The sequence below is a fragment of the Cervus elaphus genome, chromosome 12, assembly GCF_910594005.1.
Source record: "Cervus elaphus chromosome 12, mCerEla1.1, whole genome shotgun sequence".
In the NCBI taxonomy this organism is placed as follows: domain Eukaryota; kingdom Metazoa; phylum Chordata; class Mammalia; order Artiodactyla; family Cervidae; genus Cervus; species Cervus elaphus.
Window position 1 is genome coordinate 16517956 of NC_057826.1, and position 18024 is coordinate 16535979.

General features: G+C 56.0%; 1 protein-coding gene across 10 annotated transcripts; it reads left to right on the forward strand.

The window, feature by feature from the left end:
* Nucleotides 1-931: 931 nt before the first annotated feature.
* Nucleotides 932-17005, forward strand: RPS6KL1 (ribosomal protein S6 kinase like 1). Of its 10 annotated transcripts, XM_043920822.1 has the most exons (11): nt 1159-1453; nt 2466-2750; nt 4120-4244; nt 5188-5280; nt 10836-10883; nt 11270-11402; nt 12341-12952; nt 13398-13487; nt 13642-13724; nt 15125-15220; nt 15470-17005. In XM_043920822.1, the coding sequence occupies exons 2-11, from the start codon at nt 2486-2488 to the stop codon at nt 15578-15580; spliced, it is 1656 nt and encodes a 551-aa protein (XP_043776757.1). In that variant the 5' UTR covers nt 1159-1453; nt 2466-2485; the 3' UTR covers nt 15581-17005. The 10 variants fall into 10 exon arrangements, 4 of the variants coding, with proteins under 4 accessions (XP_043776761.1, XP_043776760.1, XP_043776758.1 ...); XR_006344098.1 differs by lacking the exons at nt 1159-1453; nt 15470-17005 and adding an exon at nt 932-1064 and having other exon boundaries at nt 13027-13487; XR_006344101.1 differs by lacking the exons at nt 15125-15220; nt 15470-17005 and adding an exon at nt 14939-14960 and having other exon boundaries at nt 1153-1453; nt 13027-13487.
* The last annotated feature ends 1019 nt before the right edge of the window (nt 17006-18024 follow it).

Below are 18024 nucleotides of genomic sequence, written 5' to 3' on the forward strand. Positions count from 1 at the left end.
AATAGTTGAATCAGTTCAGTTCAGTTGCTCAGTCGTGTCCAACTCCTTGCAACCCCATGGACCGCAGCACACCAGGCCTCCCTGTCCATCACCAACTCCCAGAGTTGACTCAAACTCATGTCCATTGAGTTGGTGATGCCACCCAACCTGTTGTCCCCTTCTCCTCCCACCTTCAATCTTTCCCAGCAACAGGGTCTTTTCTAATGAGTCAGATCTTTGAATCAGGCGGCCAAAGTATTGGAATTTCAGCTTCAGCATCAGTACTTCCAATCAATATTTAGGACTGATTTCCTTTAGGATGGACTGGTTGGATCTCCTTGCAGTCCAAGGGACTCTCAAGAGTCTTCTCCAACACCACAGTTCAAAAGCATCAATTCTTGGGCGCTCAGCTTTCTTTATTGTCCAACTCTCACATCCATACATGACCACTGGAAAAACCATAGCCTTGACTAGACGGACCTTTGCTGGCAAAGTAATGTCTCTGCTTTTTAATATGCTGTCTAGGTTGGTCATAACTTTTCTTCCAAGGAGTAAGTGTCTTTTAATTTCAGGGCTGCAGTCACCATCTTCAACCATATTCAAATAGTTGAATAAATGCATGAAATAACGAATGAGAAAAGTCCCAGAAGTGGCGCGCGTGCTTTCAGTCGGCCTAAACTTCCGAAGCAACTCCTTCTGCATCCCTGAGAGAGTCTGGACCTCCACCTCCGCAGCTCCTACCCCACCCGCCCGTCCCCAACTCCATCTCCACCCTCATCCCCATCCCCATCGCATCCCCTGCCCATCCCCAACCCCTCCCCATGCCCTCTCGCTTAGCTCCGCTTTCCCGACGCTGCTGCTTTAAGAGGCCGCAGAAGCAGAGCCGGGCGCTGATTGGTGGTTTATTCTAACGATAGCGGATGAGCTCATCTTCAACCAATGACCAGGCTGCACCGGCCAGACCCCTGCACCTGGGAGGAGGGCGGAAAGCAGCCGCCTGCGGTGCTATGTCCCCCGCGGGGACGAAGGGTAGGTGGCCGCAGGGCTGAGTCCGGCCGCGCGGACCGAGCTCCTGGCTCGGGCAGGTACGGTGTTAGCCTGGCTCCTCCTCCCTCCCCTCTTCCCTAGGAGAGGATGCCCTCACCTCTCATTCCCCCAGTCCCCTTCCTTGGCGACCCTCACGGGGCGGTGCACCTTGCGTGCAGGGGACTCGCGAACTGGATGCACGTCTTTCTGGGTCCAGACGCGGCTTTGCAGCTCTGCCTGGAAGGACCCGGCCCGTCGGGTGGACCGTGAAGCTAGGCCCTGACTCAGAGCAGCACACACTGCCGACCAGGGTGCCTCTGATCACCGGCCTCCGAGCTGCATGCCCTGGTGACTGGGCCGAATGGGAAGGGCGCGGCTTCCCTTCCTCCCCTCCTCCACCTCCTGGCCGCATCCTGGCCGGGGCTCAGCTGCCCGCTGGCTTGGCGATGTGGGTTTTCCTCCCCGCCCCACTCCGCATCCTGTTCTCTCTTCCCTCTCTCCACAGAAGTAGAAATGACCTGGGGTTTGGGCCCTGCCCCTTCCCAATGAGGCCTGAGAGAGCAAAGGCGTAGAGGCTGCAGGGAAGGATAGCGGCAGCTTTCCGGCCTCTCTCTGAGCTCTTTCCTTTCCTTTCGCCACTGCTCTAACCCTGGTGGCCACTTGTACCACTTGCTGCTCAGGGTGGAGCTGCTGTCCGGTCCTTGAAGGCCACGTGGCCTCCTGGACTTCTCAGAGCAGAGCCAGGGGGACAGAGCCATCCCCTCCCTAGGGCTGGCTGGGCTCTGACCTCATTCATCTAATTCCATCCAGAGTGGTACTGAATCTGCCAGTCAGTCATTTCATTTGCCTGCAGCCTTTAAGGCCAAGCCCTGTGCCCAGCTCTCCGCCTGGCTCCTTGGGAGTCCTCACTCCCTGGCCACACTGATCTTGGGACCAAGGGAAATGAAATAAAGCAGGGGCAATCTCTCCTGTTCGGGGAGGTACCATGGAGCTGAACCCTGAAGGATAAGTGAGATTTCCTTGGGAGGAGGAGGGAGGGGTGAACAAGGCACAATATAAGAAATGGCCTTTGGGCCCCGGGCTTTTGCTTCAGCCTCAAAGTATGGTGACCTGCATATGTTTAATGGGCACAGAGGCCCTTTGAAGGCAGCTCTGAATCACAAATATCTTCAGCTCTCTCCAATGCTCAGCACACAGTAGGTGCTCCAGAAATACTTGTTGAACTGAATTTGAATGGAAAGAATTGTAAAAACAACTCAGAGCCCAAAGCATATTTTATTGCGTTATGACCACCACTTAGGAAAGATCTGGCTTAGTGAGGGATTTTACCCCCGTTAGCTCTGATCCCTCCAGCCCTTGGAGGTGAGTATCAGTCTCCACAATACTCAGTGGGAGAAACCAGGGTACAGACGGGTCGTTGTCCCCAACTGGGTTCTTCCTAATGCCTCTGCTCATTCCAGGTCCCTGACCCAGGGCAGCCATGAGCCTCGTGGCCTGTGAGTGCCCTCCTGGCCCTGGCCCAGAGCCTGAGCCCTGCTCTCGAGCACGGTCCCAGGCTCGAGTGTACCTGGAGCAGATTCGCAACCGGGTGGCTCCGGGGGCAGCTGACATGACTAAGCACGACTACCTGGTGGACGCAGCCACTCAGATCCGGCTGGCCCTGGAGCGTGACGTCAGTGAGGACTATGAGGCCGCCTTCAACCACTACCAGAATGGCGTGGACGTTCTCCTCCGAGGCATGCATGGTGAGGCTGGGCTGGGCAGGGGCCGAGGAAGGGCTCATCCTGTCATCTGTCTATCTGTGCTGGGTAAGCAGGGCTCTGCGCTGGCCCTGCAGGACCTATGAGAAGGGCAGTAGTATTGATAAGAATAGCTTTCATTTATAAAGCAGTTCCTTTATACTAGGCGCTGGTCTAAGGGCTTTACCTGTATCAATTCATTTCTGATTCACAGTAATACAAACCACTGTGGATGCTCTGGCCTGTACTTCCAAATATACAAGAATGATTTAAAAAAAAAAAAAAAAAAAGAATGATTTTTATTCCTATTTTCCAGATGAGGAAATTGAGGCACAGGGCAGTTAAATAGCTTGCTTAAGACTCCACAGCTAAAAATAAAAAATAAAAAAAAGACTCCACAGCTATCAAGTGACAAAGCTGGGATTTGAACAGTTTGGGCTCCAGAGGCTATAAGCTTGGCCCACTAAGCCCTCCTATCCCTGGGGCTGGGCTGGGGTCCTGCCCTCTGGGTACTTGCATTCTAATGGCAGAAGATTGATGAGTTGATGATGGACAATTATAGTCCCAGGTGGCAAGGACAATGGGGAGGAAGTAAAGGGAGGGAAGAGGGAGACTGAGGCCAGGCAAGCCTGGCACAGGGCATTTTCTAAAAGTCAAAACCCTAATCTGAGCACTGAAGAATGGTAGGCATGCTGTCCAGCTGAAGAGCCTGGAGGGGGAGAGAGAGGGGGCAGGCAGAGAACACAGGCAGAGGCCTGAAGGTAAGAGGGGAGGCCTGTTCAGGGCAAAGGGAGGCATTTCCAAGCTGTGGGAGAGGCTGGCCCTGAGGCCAGTTGGAGACACCCGAGGGCCTTGATGGCCAGCCCAGGGGTAAGAGTCAGGCCCCAATTCACACTTCCGGACCCTGCACTGATGCTACCTCTCAACAGCTGGCTTCATGCCTGTCCCATGAAAACCTTTACCCTCCAGGCCCAATGCCTGTTCTGGCCTCTTTCACACTGGACATCAAAGATAGCAGAAGGTGTGTTCTCTGGGGGGCTTCTCCTTCCTCCTGTAAAAAACGGACAGGGAAACTCCATTCCATTCCTTCCCAGGGTATGACAGTGTCCAGGAGGTGGTGAGTGCCAACTGGTAAAGTGCTGTAGTCCGAGGGGCCCGCCGGCTCCCAGTCTCTCCTGCCACCATCCTTCCTCCTGCTCCCCTGCTGGTCTGCCACCCAGAAGAGGACCCAAGAACAGATGTGGGGTCAGAATCCACTGACAGCCTCAGAAATAGGCCTTGCCCTCCTGTGGGGGGCATAGCATGGGCAATGGGAGCCCAAACCCCTGCCTCCTCCCAGGGCTGGCGGGGTCCTCTTGACCCCTTCTCCCCACAGTCGACCCCAACAAGGAGAGGTGTGAGGCTGTCAAGCTGAAGATAACCAAATACCTGCGGCGGGCGGAGGAGATCTTTAATTGCCACCTGCAGAGGACGCTGGGCAGCGGAGCCAGCCCTGATGAGGTGAGGAGCCCCCAGAGGCCTGAGGGCTCCAGGGGGAGAGGGCTGAGGCCCCCACCCCCAAGGCCAGGGAGCTGCCGCCTTGCCATCCCCAGCAGGGCAGACGGTGGAGAGCACAGGCAGGCTGGCACGTGTCCCGGGGCTGCCCCCCTGCCCTCCTCCTCCTGGCTTCCTCCCTCTCTCTCCCACACTCTCCGTAGCTCATTCATATTCTAACACTTAGTGAATCATCTCCAGTCCAGTCTAGCACTCTCACAGAGGAGACACACACACAGAGGCAGCTCCTCACCCTCACACACAGCCCATACACACGCTCACCTGTGTACACACTCAGGCTGCCAGAGTGCTTTTCGGCTGGGCTGCAGTGAGTGTTTGGAGTAGACTTGAATACTCGTGTGCGTATACACAGACACGAATACCCATGTGCATATACACGCTCATGAATACGTGCATATACAAATGTGCACAAATCCTCTCCCCACATCCTGACCCAGCGGGCCCTCAGAGAGGGTTGAGAATGTACGCACACTTCTGAAGCCCTCAGGTGTGCACATTCACACTCCTTCTAGGTCTGATGCACCTTGTAAGATGCTTCTCCCAGTGCAGGTACCTAGGCCTGCCTTGGTCTTTGAGGCCTGTTGCCCGGGTTATTTCCCCACCCCTGGGAGCATCTGCCTCCTGTGGTTGGTGCTTTTGAGAGGGGTTTCTGAGGACTCCCTGGGCCTGGAAGGAGGGCTGGGTGGGGGCTGAGCTGAGAGGGTAGCCTGGCCACCCTGGACCGAGGCCAGCTTCTCCGCTCGGTCTGTCTCTGTGATGTGGGGGTCTGCCCGTACCCTGGTCCTGCCCTCTGTGGCCACTGGTCTCCTGGCAGGCCGAGGTGTGCCCACCGCAGGGTGAGGAGGCTGTGACCCTGAGGCCACCGTGGGGTTCTCTCCTGCCGTTGCAGGGTTTCAGCAGCCTGAGGCTCCGGCCCATCCGCACGCTGAGCTCTGCCCTGGAGCAGCTGAGGGGCTGCAAGGTGGTCGGGGTCATCGAGAAGGTGAGCGAGCGATGCCCAAGGTGTGGGAGGACACGACGTGTGTGACCAGGAGTGGCCGGTGCTAGAAAGGGGTCAGGGGGTCCAAGCGGAGAAGGGCAGCCAGGTCCAGGGGTACCCACCCCTCTTCCAGCCCAGCACACACCAGCCCCGGAAAGGAAAAAGTGAGGAAGCCACAGAGGCAGACAGCGCCTCTCCACTGATCCTCCAGACACAGAACCGCTCCCTCCGCAGTTGAGGACAGAAGCCGCAGGGGCACCCACCCAGCCTGTGCTGCCTCGCGTGCCCCCGCTTCCCGCTTCCTCTGGGGCTGCAACCAAGAGTCTCCCCCGCCAAGCCCAGCCCAGAGGTTCCTGGGGCAGGAATGTGCTCATCGCTAGAAACCTGCCTTGTCCAGGGCCTTGGCAGCTCTGCCCTCTGTCTCCTGGCTTCTCCCGTGGTCCCCCTGTCCGGGATTGGCTCCCTTAATTCAGGGCAGACAGGAGTCGACAGTGCAAACTAGACCTGGACACTCAGCAGGACAGACAGGTTGAGTCAAATGAGATTTGAGCCAATATTCAATTGCTCTCCGCCCCGACCCAGAGATAGCTGGAGTATTTGCTGAAGTGTTTGTTTTTTTTTCCAAACTGAACTGTTCATCAGAATCACCTGGGGGAGTTTCCTAACCACACAGATGCCTGGGCCCCATCCCAAACCCACCGAGTGAGAATTTCTAGGGTTGAACCCAGGCATCTGTCATTTAAGACTCTCATGGGGGAGTTGGGTGGGTGTGGGAGCTGGCAGAGAAAAAAGGACTGGTGTGTGCTCCTTCACACGCCGCCGAGGATGAAGTGCTGTCTGGACGGGCACCGCGTGGTCCCAGGCAAGCTCTTTGCCCTCTCTGGGCACCGGTTTTCTCATCTGGAAGTGGAGAAGGGATCCTCCCACCCGCCCGCACCCTCCCACCCAGGGGGATGTGGGAACTAAAGTGAAATAATTTTTGGGAAAAGCCTGGCACACACTAAAGTGTTTGATACAAGTTTGATGGCTGAAGCCTGATGACAAGAGTGGGTCAGAGGCAAGCAGGCTTCCCATCCCTGGCCTCGTTCCAGCGGCTGCTCCCCGGTCCCTAGAGCAAGCGCCCAGTCTGTCAGCCAAGGCCCAGCCAGCTTCCATCTGCCCAGCCCTTCCCGCCCACCGCATTCGTCCACGTGGCTTGGCCGCCCCCCTGGGCAGGCCCAGGAGGCGACAGCCACCACTGTTTGCCCGTGTGGGATCCCACTGAACCGATGGTGTCATGGAGAGGGGGGTTCTGGGTCAAATAAGCTTCAGAAACAGTGAGTTAAAGTTACATTACTTCATTGCTTTAATTCTAGGAAGTTTCAGGCTTTGAGGATGCAAATGTACACAGTGAATCTCCAAGAGGGAGGTCTGTGACAGAATTCCCCGAATTTGAATTTGTTTAACCCCAGACACACATGTGCAAAGCATTTTTGGAATCCTCTATTCCGAGGCCTGTGCATATGGGAAAAACAGATACAGGCCAAGCCCAACCGTTCTGTCTTACAAGTGCCCTCTTTTTTCCTTTATTACCCTTTCTTGGGCACTCAACTTAGCCACTCCACATCCCTCGTAAAATCCTGTGGCCTTTTCCTGTGTCATTCACAAGCCAGGAAAATCAGTCTCCCCAGTTAGGAGAGATATTAGGGCCACTGGGCCCAGGTCCCTACAGCCAGGCCTGGATGGATGTCCCTGCCTTTCATTCCATCGCTGTGCCCAGACAGACCAGGGCGGGTGGTTGGCAGAGCGGTGCCAGTCTGCAGCAGCCCTCAGACTCAGAGCAGCAAAGGTCCCCACTGAGGAAGCCTTGAGTGCCCCCAGAGAGGTCCCACCGTGAGGGTTCACAGGCCCGAAGAGGGGTAGGGGGTGGCAGAGAACAGTGAGGTGGGTAGGTCAGGGACTAGGTGGGCAGCTGGCCAGGATGCCCAGGGTCTGCTCTTGGGGAGCCTTGGTGGGCTTGGGAGACAACACTGGCTATTTGCTGAGCTTCGTCGGGGAGCCAGGCCCTGAGTCTGGGATGGGGAAGAAAGAGAAGGACAGCCAAGTCCCTTCTGTGTTTTTGGCTCAAACACAAGGGTGTTTTTAAAATTATTACTATTTATCAGCATTTAAAAATTGGCAGGTTTCATAAAGAAAGTCCAAGTTTCCTACTTCTCCTGAGAAATGAGAGGATCTGGAAATGCAGGCTCACATTCTGGCCTGTCAGCCCGGGGCCAAGGAAGGGCTGCCCGCTTTAATGAGGTGCTAGCCCTGCCCCTTTCCTGCCCTGCCCACTGGCGCACATGAACAGCCCCTGTGGACCTTCGTGCTTGAGAACCTATTTGAAACTTCTGGATTTGTTTGCTCCAGGAGGGAGTCCTCCTGGCCTTGACACTGTGGACATTTTAAAAGAAAGGGTTAATATGTTTTACCAAAGTTTTAATTGTCCTCACATCCCAAGAGCTCAGTGGGTTTTATTTTTTAAAAAAAGAGACTTCCTTTTTTAAAAAGATGGGAGCTGGCACTCAGAACTGCCTTATACCTTCCGGATAGCAATCTCACCTGGCATCTGTAAGGCCCATTGTAGTTGGCACAGCATTAAACCCACTTGGTCTCCCCGCGGGGGAAGAAGGGTTATACTGTACAGTCAGATATAGTAGTCACCAGCCACATGAAATGGAATGGAATTGTTGCTTCAGTTGTGTCCGACTCTTTGTGACCCCATGGACTGTAGCCCACCAGGCTCCTCTGTCCATGGGGATTCTCCAGGCAAGAGCACTGGAGTGGGTTACCATGCCCTCCTCCAGGGAATCTTCCCAACCCAGGGACTGAACCCAAGTCTCTTACATCTCCTGCATTGGCAAGCAGGTTCTTTACCACTAGTGCCACCTGGGAAGCCCATAAGACTATTAAAAAAAATTTTTTTTGGTTGCACCACGTGACATGTAGAACTTCCCCGAGTGGGGATTGAATTCAGACCTTCCACAGTGCAAGCGCAGAGTCATAACCACTGGACCACCAGGGAAGTCCAGTTTTAATAAAAATTAAATATTCTCTCAGTGGCACCCAATATATTTCAAAGACTTGATAGCTACATGTGGTTCATGGCTTCTATATTGGATAGATAGACAATATTTCTGTCACAGCAGAAAGTCCTCCTGCGCAGTGCTGCTGCATTTTAATCATTCTTTTACAGAGAATGTAACTGAGGCTCATAGAGGTCAAGTGACAAACCAGTGCTCTGTCTCCCATAGCACAGAACAAAAGAGGAAGGGGTTTTTTGTTTTGTTTTGTTTGCTTGGTTTAATGGGGTGGGGGTGGGGGGGAATGTCCCTTTTGCTACCCTTTTGAAATATGATGTAAAAGAAAAGAGTTTGAAACAATAAATGGGAATTTCCTCATTATCCAGTGGTTAGGACTCTGCAGTTCCACTGCAGGGGGGCACAGGTTTGATGCCTGGTTGGTGCAAGCCATTCAGTGTGGCCAGAAACAACAGTGACAACAACAAATATTGCCCTCCATCCTACTTCATTCCAAGATCATCAGCATTAATGGTTTGGCCTAATTTCTTGATTCTTGTGTGTGTGTGTATGTATTTTTTCTTTTCTTTTTTAACACATTGTTTCAGTGTACTGATCAAGTTTTGTTTCTGGCCTCCCTGACCTTCCCTGCTGGTTTTTTTTTTTTTTTTTTTTTGAATCTGTAAACGAGAAGCCTTGCCCAGGACAAGGTGGTGGGGAATCCCACTTGGCAAGAGGCAGTGGGGAATTATCCGGGGTGTCAGCACTTGTGGGAAACCGTGTTGTCCTAAATGACCCCAGAGTTCTCTCTTTCAAACTCGGCACACATTGGGCGGAGGAGCCGGGATCAGGCTGGACTCCATCTCCGGCTGTTGGGGGAGAGACCTCTAGTGGTCAGAAGGGGTACCTCACTCCTGATGCCCCAGCCCTCATCTCACTGATGACGGGGAAACTGAGGCCCAGAGCGGAAGGCATGTGCCAGGTCACCTAGTTGTGTCCCTGTTTTCAGTTATGTCTTCAAGGCTCCTGGGCCAGCCCATCTGGATTCGCATCCCAGCTCTGTGGGACTGCAGGCAACGTTACCTCTCTGAACCTCAATTTCTTCATCAGTAAAATGAATCACTAGTAATACTTGGGGTTGCCCAGGTGGCGCAGTGGTAAAGAATTTGCCTGCCAATGCCGGAGACACAAAAGACGTGAGTTGGGTCCCTGGGTCGGGAAGACCTCCTGGAGGAGGAAATAGCAACCCACTCCAGTCTTCTTGTCTGGAGAATCGGATGGACAGAAGAGCCTGGCGGGTCTCAGAGAGTCAGACATGACTGAGCACAGCAGAACAGCACAGAAATACTCACCTGGTAGGGCTGTAAGAATAAAATGAAGTAAACTAGATAAGGCCCTTAGCACAGAGTAACACTATACAGTATACAGTATAATACTATCCTATACTATAATAATCCTATACAGAGTAGTACTATACAGTAATACTATAGACAAGTTTCCCTGTGCCGATATTAATAGTCATCAGCAAAGACTATAGAGAGCATGTTATATGGCAGGCTCGAGCTGCCGCCTACTTGAGTTGTCTGGTTTAACAGCATCCTCTTAATGGCCTTCTGAAGGAGGGACTTCTATGACCCAGGGTGCTGGTCTTGCCCTCACGTGCCCCCGTCTGGGCTGAATCTTCCACCTTTCTGCCCTGACAGGTCCTCTCCTACGGCTGGGGTTCACCCCTGCCCATAGTGGAGATGAGTCTAGGGCCCAGCTCCAAACAAGGCTCTGACCCAGCAATTGCAGACCACTGCCTCCAAGCAAAACCAACAGGAGAAGGAATGGGTTGCTCACCAAAGACAGAGTCCAGAGAAAAAGACCATTTTAAAAAAGAATAAGACCATCGCACCACTCGGGGTGGGAGGCAGAGGGTGCGACCTGAAGGAGCTCGCCAAGCCCACGTGGCTTCAGGCACCACTGGGGCTACATTCTCAGAGCCTTGGCTTCTTCACCTATAAATAAGAGTTGAGAGAAGGTGACTGGCCCTGAGGTCCCTTCCAGCCATGCCACCCTCAGAACCTGCAGATGTACCACTCACCATGTGTGTGGGAAGCTCTGACTGCCTCCCTGTGCAGTGCAGGGCTCTGGGAATACAGAGCTAGCCAGCATGGTCTCTGCACTCTTGGAGCTCACAGCCCAGTGGAGCAACAGGAAATCACACACAGTGTGATGGGGGTGAGCCCAGAGAGCACTGCAGACAGGTTAGGAGTCCTGGCCCAATCTGAGGCTGGGAAGGCTTCCTGGAGGAGGTGGTACCTGAGCTAAGACCTGCAGTTTCTAACAAGGGTGGATGAATCAGACAGGTTCAATGTCATGTTGGTGGAGGAGGGCATATACTCTGTACCATCAAAGCCTGACGTCCCTGCCTAGCCTGGGTGGAGGAGCATGGGGCCTGGGCGGGGGTGGGGGGTGGGGGCGTGGAGCCCCGGGAACTAGCTTGTGCCTTGACTAGTGCCTCCTGGACCTCTGCAGGTGCAGCTGGTCCAGGACCTAGCGACTGGAGGGACCTTCGTGGTGAAGGCAGGTGCCACCCCACCCCCTGCCATTCCTCCTTCCCCTTGGGACCTTCTCGGAGCTCTTGGAAACCCCTGCCCTCTGGGGAGCCTCTACCCAGAACCCGTATGGGAAGCCCACGTTCCCTCCAGATCCCCCAGCTGCTAGTTCTGCACCCTGGGCATGTGCCCAACTTCCCAGAAACACATACACATATACTGCCTTACCCTTGGCCCAGACAGGGAGGGGAGGGCCTGCCTTCCATGGTGGAAAGAGGCTTGAGGGTCAGGACAGGAACTGGGGGGAGGCAGCTGCCCCTCGGGGGGCTCCCACACTTCATCTGGTTGCCCCTGAAGAGCAGAGTGGCCTCTGGCCAGCCCCCAGCTGATCTGCCCGGCCTGCGCCCTCCTCAGGGCCTGTCCAGGTGCCACGTGGCGAACCGGGAGCGGCTGACCATCATCCCGCACGGTGTCCCCTACATGACCCAGCTGCTGCGGTACTTTGTGACTGAGGACTCCATCTTCCTGCACCTGGAGCACGTGCAAGGTGAGCAGGCCCCAGGGGCCCCGTCAGCTCCTCAGGCCTTCGGGAGGTTGTCCTGCCTCATCCCCTTAAAATGCCGAGCTTGGTGACCAGCCACAGGCCCAGCCTGCCTGGAGGGTGAAGGCAGGACCAGCCTGCTATGGGCTTCTCAGTGATGCCAGGGGGCAGGGGACATCCTGGGAGGATGTTCACGTCTTGGGCGAATGAGGGCACATATGCAGGTGTCCCATTTGTCACCATTTCCCCCAGTCTTGGCTCTTTTCACTTTTCTAGTCTGTGCCCACCCCTCCGAGTGGCCACATGGGATGATGGTGCCAAAGCTGTAAGGACAGGAACTGGGCCACAGCAGATATTTATTGATCAGTTAGGATTTGTTTTGTTTTGTTTTCAATGAGGTACACCTCTCTGGATCATGACATGTAGTCATCACAGATCCATGTCTAGCCTTCTTTTGTTTTACTTAATTAAATTGATGACACCATTCTCCCTTTGTGCTGTGCTTAGTCGCTCAGTCGTGTCCGACTCTTTGTGACCCCGTGGACTGCAGCCCTCCAGGCTCCTCTGTCCATGGAATTCTCCAGGCAAGAATATTGGAGTGGGTTGCCATGCCCTTCTCCAGGATTCTCCCTTTGAAAAATATATAATACATGGAACACCGGAGAACCCGTCATCTAGACCAAGGACATTAGAGAATAATTTACATCTCCTTAGGGGTTAAGCATCTATTTTTGTGCCAGGTTGTAAGCCTGGGGCCCCATCACGGGTGGGTGGAGAGGAGGAGAGAGGGCATCCTGGGCTTCGGGAGGGGAGAGAGCCAAGTGAGGACCTGAAGGCAGAGGGTCTGTGCCCAAGACAGAGGGGGAGCAGGCGTGGGACAAAAACGCATCCACACTCATTTCCTCTCCCATCCCCACGTTTTCGGCTCCCTCTGCTCGGCCCAGGAGGTACACTCTGGTCCCACCTGCTCTCCCAGCCACACCCCCAGCAGTCTGGGATGGGGTCTGGCTCCAGCCTGGAGAAGACGAAGGCTCCGCTAAACTCCCACCCCAGCCTTGGGACCCCAGCTCGGGTGCCCCCGGGACACACCCGCCTGCAGGATGGAATCCCTATGAAGCCTCCGTGGACTTCTCAGAGCCTCACCCCAGCCAGGGGTGCAGCATTCGTTAAACCCCAGAGAGAGGCTGGAGGTGAAGCACCAGCCAGGACGAGCACCGCCTGCTTCTGGGACCTTCCAAAGGCCCCCGGTGGCCGCCTGCACTGCCAGGCCAGGCGAGGACCTGGCCGGAGCTCAGAGCCCACAGCCCCTTGGGGGCTCCCTTGGGTGCGGGCAGGGGCCGGCCGGGTGCTGGGGGGCTGCGGCCGAGGCAGAGGTCCGAGCCACCCCTCGGCCTCTCGAGGGGCCAGCCCGGTGCCCGGCTGGGGCGCCTGGAGTCTGAAGGAGGAGCAGGTGAGGCAGTGGGCGGCCGAGACGCTGCTGGCCCTGGAGGCGCTGCACCAGCAAGGGGTGCTGTGCCGGGACCTCAATCCCCGGAATCTGCTCCTGGACCAGGCCGGTAGGTGCCCGGAGCTGGGGGGGGGGGGGGGCTGGGAGCAGAGGAGCGGGCCCTAACCCTACCCCACCCCTCAGGCAGGCAGGAGGCCCCCAAAGCCTCGAGATTTCCCCAGAGCCAAGAGGAGGCGGACGTTATCTGCCTGTTCCCCTGGGGCACCCCCGCCCCCTACATTTTCGGGAAGGCCTTGGCCAAGCCGGCCTGGCTGGCCGTGGTTGAGCTTGGAAAGAAGACCCTTTTCCCCACCCTGAGCTCCGGGGCAGCCGCTCCTGTGAAGACCAGGTTGTCTCGGGGACCTCGGGGTGGAGGGGCCGTGCCCCTAGGGAACCTCTGCCCAGCACAGCCCACTGGCTCCTGGGGTCCCCTGCCCCACGCCAAAGGCTCCAAGATGACTAACTGCAGCTCTCGCCCCCTCTGGCTGCTCCCTGCACACACACGGGATGACAAGGCCACATCCGGCTCACGTATTTTGGCCAGTGGTCAGAGGTGGAGCCCCAGTGCTGCAGGGAGGCTTCGCACAACCTCTACAGCGCCCCAGGCAAGAAGGGAGGGGCGGGGCAGCCCGTGGGCATCTGGGTGTGGGCTGGGCCGGGGGCCAGGCACATCCCGGGGGTGGGGGTGGTGGGGAAGGGGTTGAGGGGAGACTTGCCCGCTCAGCGAGGCTGAGGACTCGTGTGTTCTGGCTCCCGCAGAGGTTGGTGGGATTTCGGAGCTGACCGAAGCCTGCGACTGGTGGAGCTTTGGGTCTCTCCTGTATGAACTGCTGACCGGGACGGTGAGCTCTGTGTGGGCAGGGTGTGGAGCCTGGCGGGTGTCACTGAGCATAGCATGGGCTGGGGTTAGCCCAACCGGTCAGTGTTGGGGGCTGAGCCTACCTGATTGCTCAAGACCTGGCCACTGGGCCCAATGTCTTATCAGCACAGGCCCCCTCTCCCCCAGCCCGGAGGCCGTGAGCGAAGGAAGAAGCAATTCCCACTCAGGCCTTGGCCACACTTTGCACCCTGACCCTCATCAGGCAAGTGGCGATAGCTAGGGAGACGGTCAACTTAGATGAGGGAGAGTCAAGCTGCGGTGCTCAGGGAAGGTTCCTGGAAGAGGGCGCCTGGGCCTGGCTCTGGAGGGAGGCTGAGTGTGACACAGCCCTTTTCCTCGGATCATCCCCCCAGGCCTCCTCTCCCCACTGCTCATACCACGTCCCCTCATCCACACCCTTCAGAGCTGTGACTCCAAGACTTTGGCTGGAAGGCCAGAGAGAGGGTCTCCGTCATCCCAGGCCGGCAGCTGCCCTGTCCAGCCTGGGTCGACGCAGAGCTTGAAGTTCCCCTCACAAGCACCTTGCTCAGGGTGGTGGGCTCAGCTCTCTGTCCTCCCCCATGAGCTCAGGGCTGCACCTGGGGCCGGTTAAATCAGGCATCAGGGAGAGGCCAAGCTCCATTTGAGCAGGAAGTGCCCTGAGAGGACGCAGTGTAACCGGAAGTTCAGAGCTGACCAGTCACTCCTGGCTGCCTCCTGCTTTGGTCCCGAGAGGACCTCTCAGGCCTCTGAGAGCCCTGGCTGCGAAACAGCCGCCCAGAGTGGTTCTCTCCTATTAGCTGGGGCCCTCCCACCTGTCCAGCTCAGGGCTCCTGGCCTTCCTCCAGGTGCCTGTCTTCCTGACCTCCAGACACACCTCTCTGCTCCCTGCAGCTGCACCCTTCTGGAGCACAGATAGGTCCTGCCTTCTTGTCTCACCACAGCCCTGCCTTGACCCTGGCAGGAGCACGCCATGGCAAAGGAGCCGCCCATGGAGATTTGCTTTCTGTAAGGAGAGAGGTTTCAGTGCTACTCCTGACAGAGTGCCTGCCCCGATGGCAACCCAAGACCGGTGCTTCCAGCAAGCTTGGAGCCACAGGGGCCTGGGTTCAAGCCCTGAAATCAGCACAGATCTGTCGACCTCTCAGAGCCTGCTTCTTGCCCTTAAAATGGGGATGCCAATTGCTTACTTTGAAGGTTGTTGCAGAAACTAGGGATCACAGGTGTCAGGCACTTCCTCAGCCCAGCAGGCAGCAGATCCAAAGCAGAAGGCGACAGAGTGATGACCGTGCCCGTGAGGTGTGACACAGGGGGAAGAAATAAAATCCCGGCCGCCACTGGAGTGTACAGACTCCTGGGGGCCGCCTCCCCGTGTCTTCCCAGGCGCTGTCCCAGAGCCACCCCTCAGGAATCCAGCCCCACACCCAGCTGCAGCTGCCCGAGTGGCTCAGTGGCCCGGCGGCCTCCCTGCTGACTGAGGTGAGGTGCAGGCGGCCTCCCGGTGGTGCCTTCTTGGCCTGAGGGTGGACAGAAGGGAGGACAGAGCCCTGTGTATGAACAACTCACCCCATGTACTAGGTGTCCGGTGTGGGAGCAGGAAGGTCCTAGGGCCAACAAATTTCTATATCTCAGTGGCCAAACACCAATGTCCGCCTCCCCCACCAGGGTAACACGGGATTCCGGGGGTCTGGCCAGCCTGCCCAGGGCTGACTGGGCTTTTCTCCGCAGCTGCTGCAGTTTGATCCGGCCCAGCGCCTGGGCGCTGGAGGAGACGGTGTCCACAAGCTCAAGGCCCACCCCTTTTTCAGTTCCATCCAGTGGAGCAAACTGGTGGGGTAGGAGGGTGTGGCGTCGGCAATCGGAGCAGCTGGATTGGTCTGGATCTCCTCTTGTCTCTTTGCCTGCCACATCCCATCAGTGGCCCACGGGCAAAGAATGCAAGGCAGCTTTGCCTTTCCTGGTCAGGACCCCACCCTTGGGCCTCAGAAGTCTCATCGCCACTGACCAGGAAGGGCCTTGTGGACTCCCCCAGCCACCTCTTGGAGAAATGCTTTCTAGTTGGTGCTGAGGGGCAGAGATCTCAGCCTGTTAGGCAGCTTGAACGTCTCCACCTGTCCATCCTCCGCCCATCAGTCAACAGTCACCTGCTGTGTCTACACCCTGTACCTTGAACTCGGACCTGCCCTGTTAAAAGGTGCCTTCCTTGGCATTAGCTCTGAGCTACTGACCACCTGCTGAGCCGAGAAATCTTGACTTGTGATCTGCCATGCGCCCCACTCAGGATGTCTCTGGAGACTCATCTCAGTATACTAGTCCCCTGGCTTCCTGGCTCCAAACCAGGGCTGTCCTAGTTGGTCATCTCAGCCACGCAACCAGTGTGCCCCTTCTATCAAAGGCTACTTCCCCAGGGGATGGGGGAGGTGGGGAAGCAGGGAAGAAGTCTGTAGCAGACATGGGGTGGAGCGGGAGGGACAGGACAACCCACCCCCTCCTGACCATGCCGCTTATCTTGTGATTACAGACCTTTGAGAGCAAAAGGAAAGGAGGGGAGGAAAATAAGGATAAGGAGGAAGGGGAAGAAAGAGGGGAAGGCACAGCTCTGCCACTTACAGAAGTTTTGAAAACAGAATAAACAGCTCCCTTCCCCAGCTAGCCCACTCACGTGGAGAGAAAGCAAACCCTGGCCCGTGGGTCTGAGCCGGGGGAACCAGGATTCTGTTTCCAGCCTGAAGCCACTTGAAGGAAAGTTGTCTCCACTAGGATTCCCTTCTTGGACACTTGTCCTGTTTACCATTTTGCATTTCAGTGGTGAGGGTCCACTCAATTCACTACCCACTGTGACTTCATTTCCTTTTGAAATGAAACCAAGCAACACCCAAAATGATTGTCCAAGCTTTTAGCCAGAAGCAAGAAGTTTCTGGTCTCTGAAGAGCTAGGATAAGTAGTTACCCCTAAAGATAATTCCCTCCCCAGATTTGGGGGCCCCCTTCTTCCTCTCAGGACCCGCCCTGTCACTGGGGTGTGGCATCCAAGACAGAAACTTCCATAGACCTCTGCCCACAACTCCTTCTCGCCTGAGTCTCCATCACCACCAGGCGGCATCTCTGACACCACCCTCCAGTCCTGGCTGTGAAGGGCTGGGGACCTGTGTTGTGGGGAGGTCCTTGGGATGAGTCTGAGGCAAAGGACACAGGGAGGTGCTGGCTCTCCCTGGCGCTTGCCCACCTCCACCCCCACTCCAATAAAGCCTGCTCTTGCCTCTGGTGTCCTTGCCTCATTAACACAATGGGAGGGGCCCTGCGAGAATGGGAATAGAGGAGGAGGAGCTCCACGATAACCAAGAGTGTGTTTGGAACCTGCTAGGAAGGAGGAAGCAGGGCTGGTAGTGAACAGCATGCCAGCCTGTGCCCCACAGAGCAGCTGTGAACCCACAGAAAAGTCCCAGCACGTAGGGGACACTAGGCTCTGTGGGACATAAAACAGGGAAGTCTTCAAAGAGGGTCATGGTGCTTGCGGGTGGGGGTCCAATCCTCACAGTGACCCTTTGAACACATGGTGGCTCCTGAGAAGACTGAATTCAAGGAGGTAAATGAGAGGACCTGGCCAGAGCCTGGTGGAGTACGCTCACAAGTCTGTTCCTTCTATTACAGTCCCCAAGTCAGGCCAGACCACCTCCAAGCACCGTACGAAGCACTAGTTGCCTCTGGAACTTCTGGGCCTCATTCATGCAATAAGTACTGCACATCTGACACGCTGCTAGGTCTTGGGTTTAGATCTGTGGTCTCAGCGGGGCTTATAGTCTGTCTCCATTTGATAAAAACAGGGCTAAATATACCTCCTTTGTAGGTTTACTAAAGATATGAAAGCTTGTTGCTCCATGCCCCAGACCTGATCATTCTAAAATTCTCTCATTGAACCCAAGTTTCTTCTACTAGCTCTAGTTCTGCTCTGTAGGAGCCACTCTGTTCCTGTGACAGACCTTCATATAAAGATGGTACCACTGCGAGCAAGGTCAGCAGGCGGGGACTGCGTGGGGAACAGCCAGACTGTTTCAGCCTGGACACTACCAAGCACTGTCACAGGTACTCCGCAACGTCAGCTCTCAGCCCCATCTGCTAGCCCTCACAGACCATTGCCCCAAGGAGGTGATCTACCCTCATTTGTTCTGGCCAACCTTGAGCAACTGGGTACCGATGTAGCCATCAACTGCAAAATGTGAAATTATGAGTCGCTCCACCTCTCCCCAGTCCATCCCAGAAATAACACGAGGCCCCACCAAAATG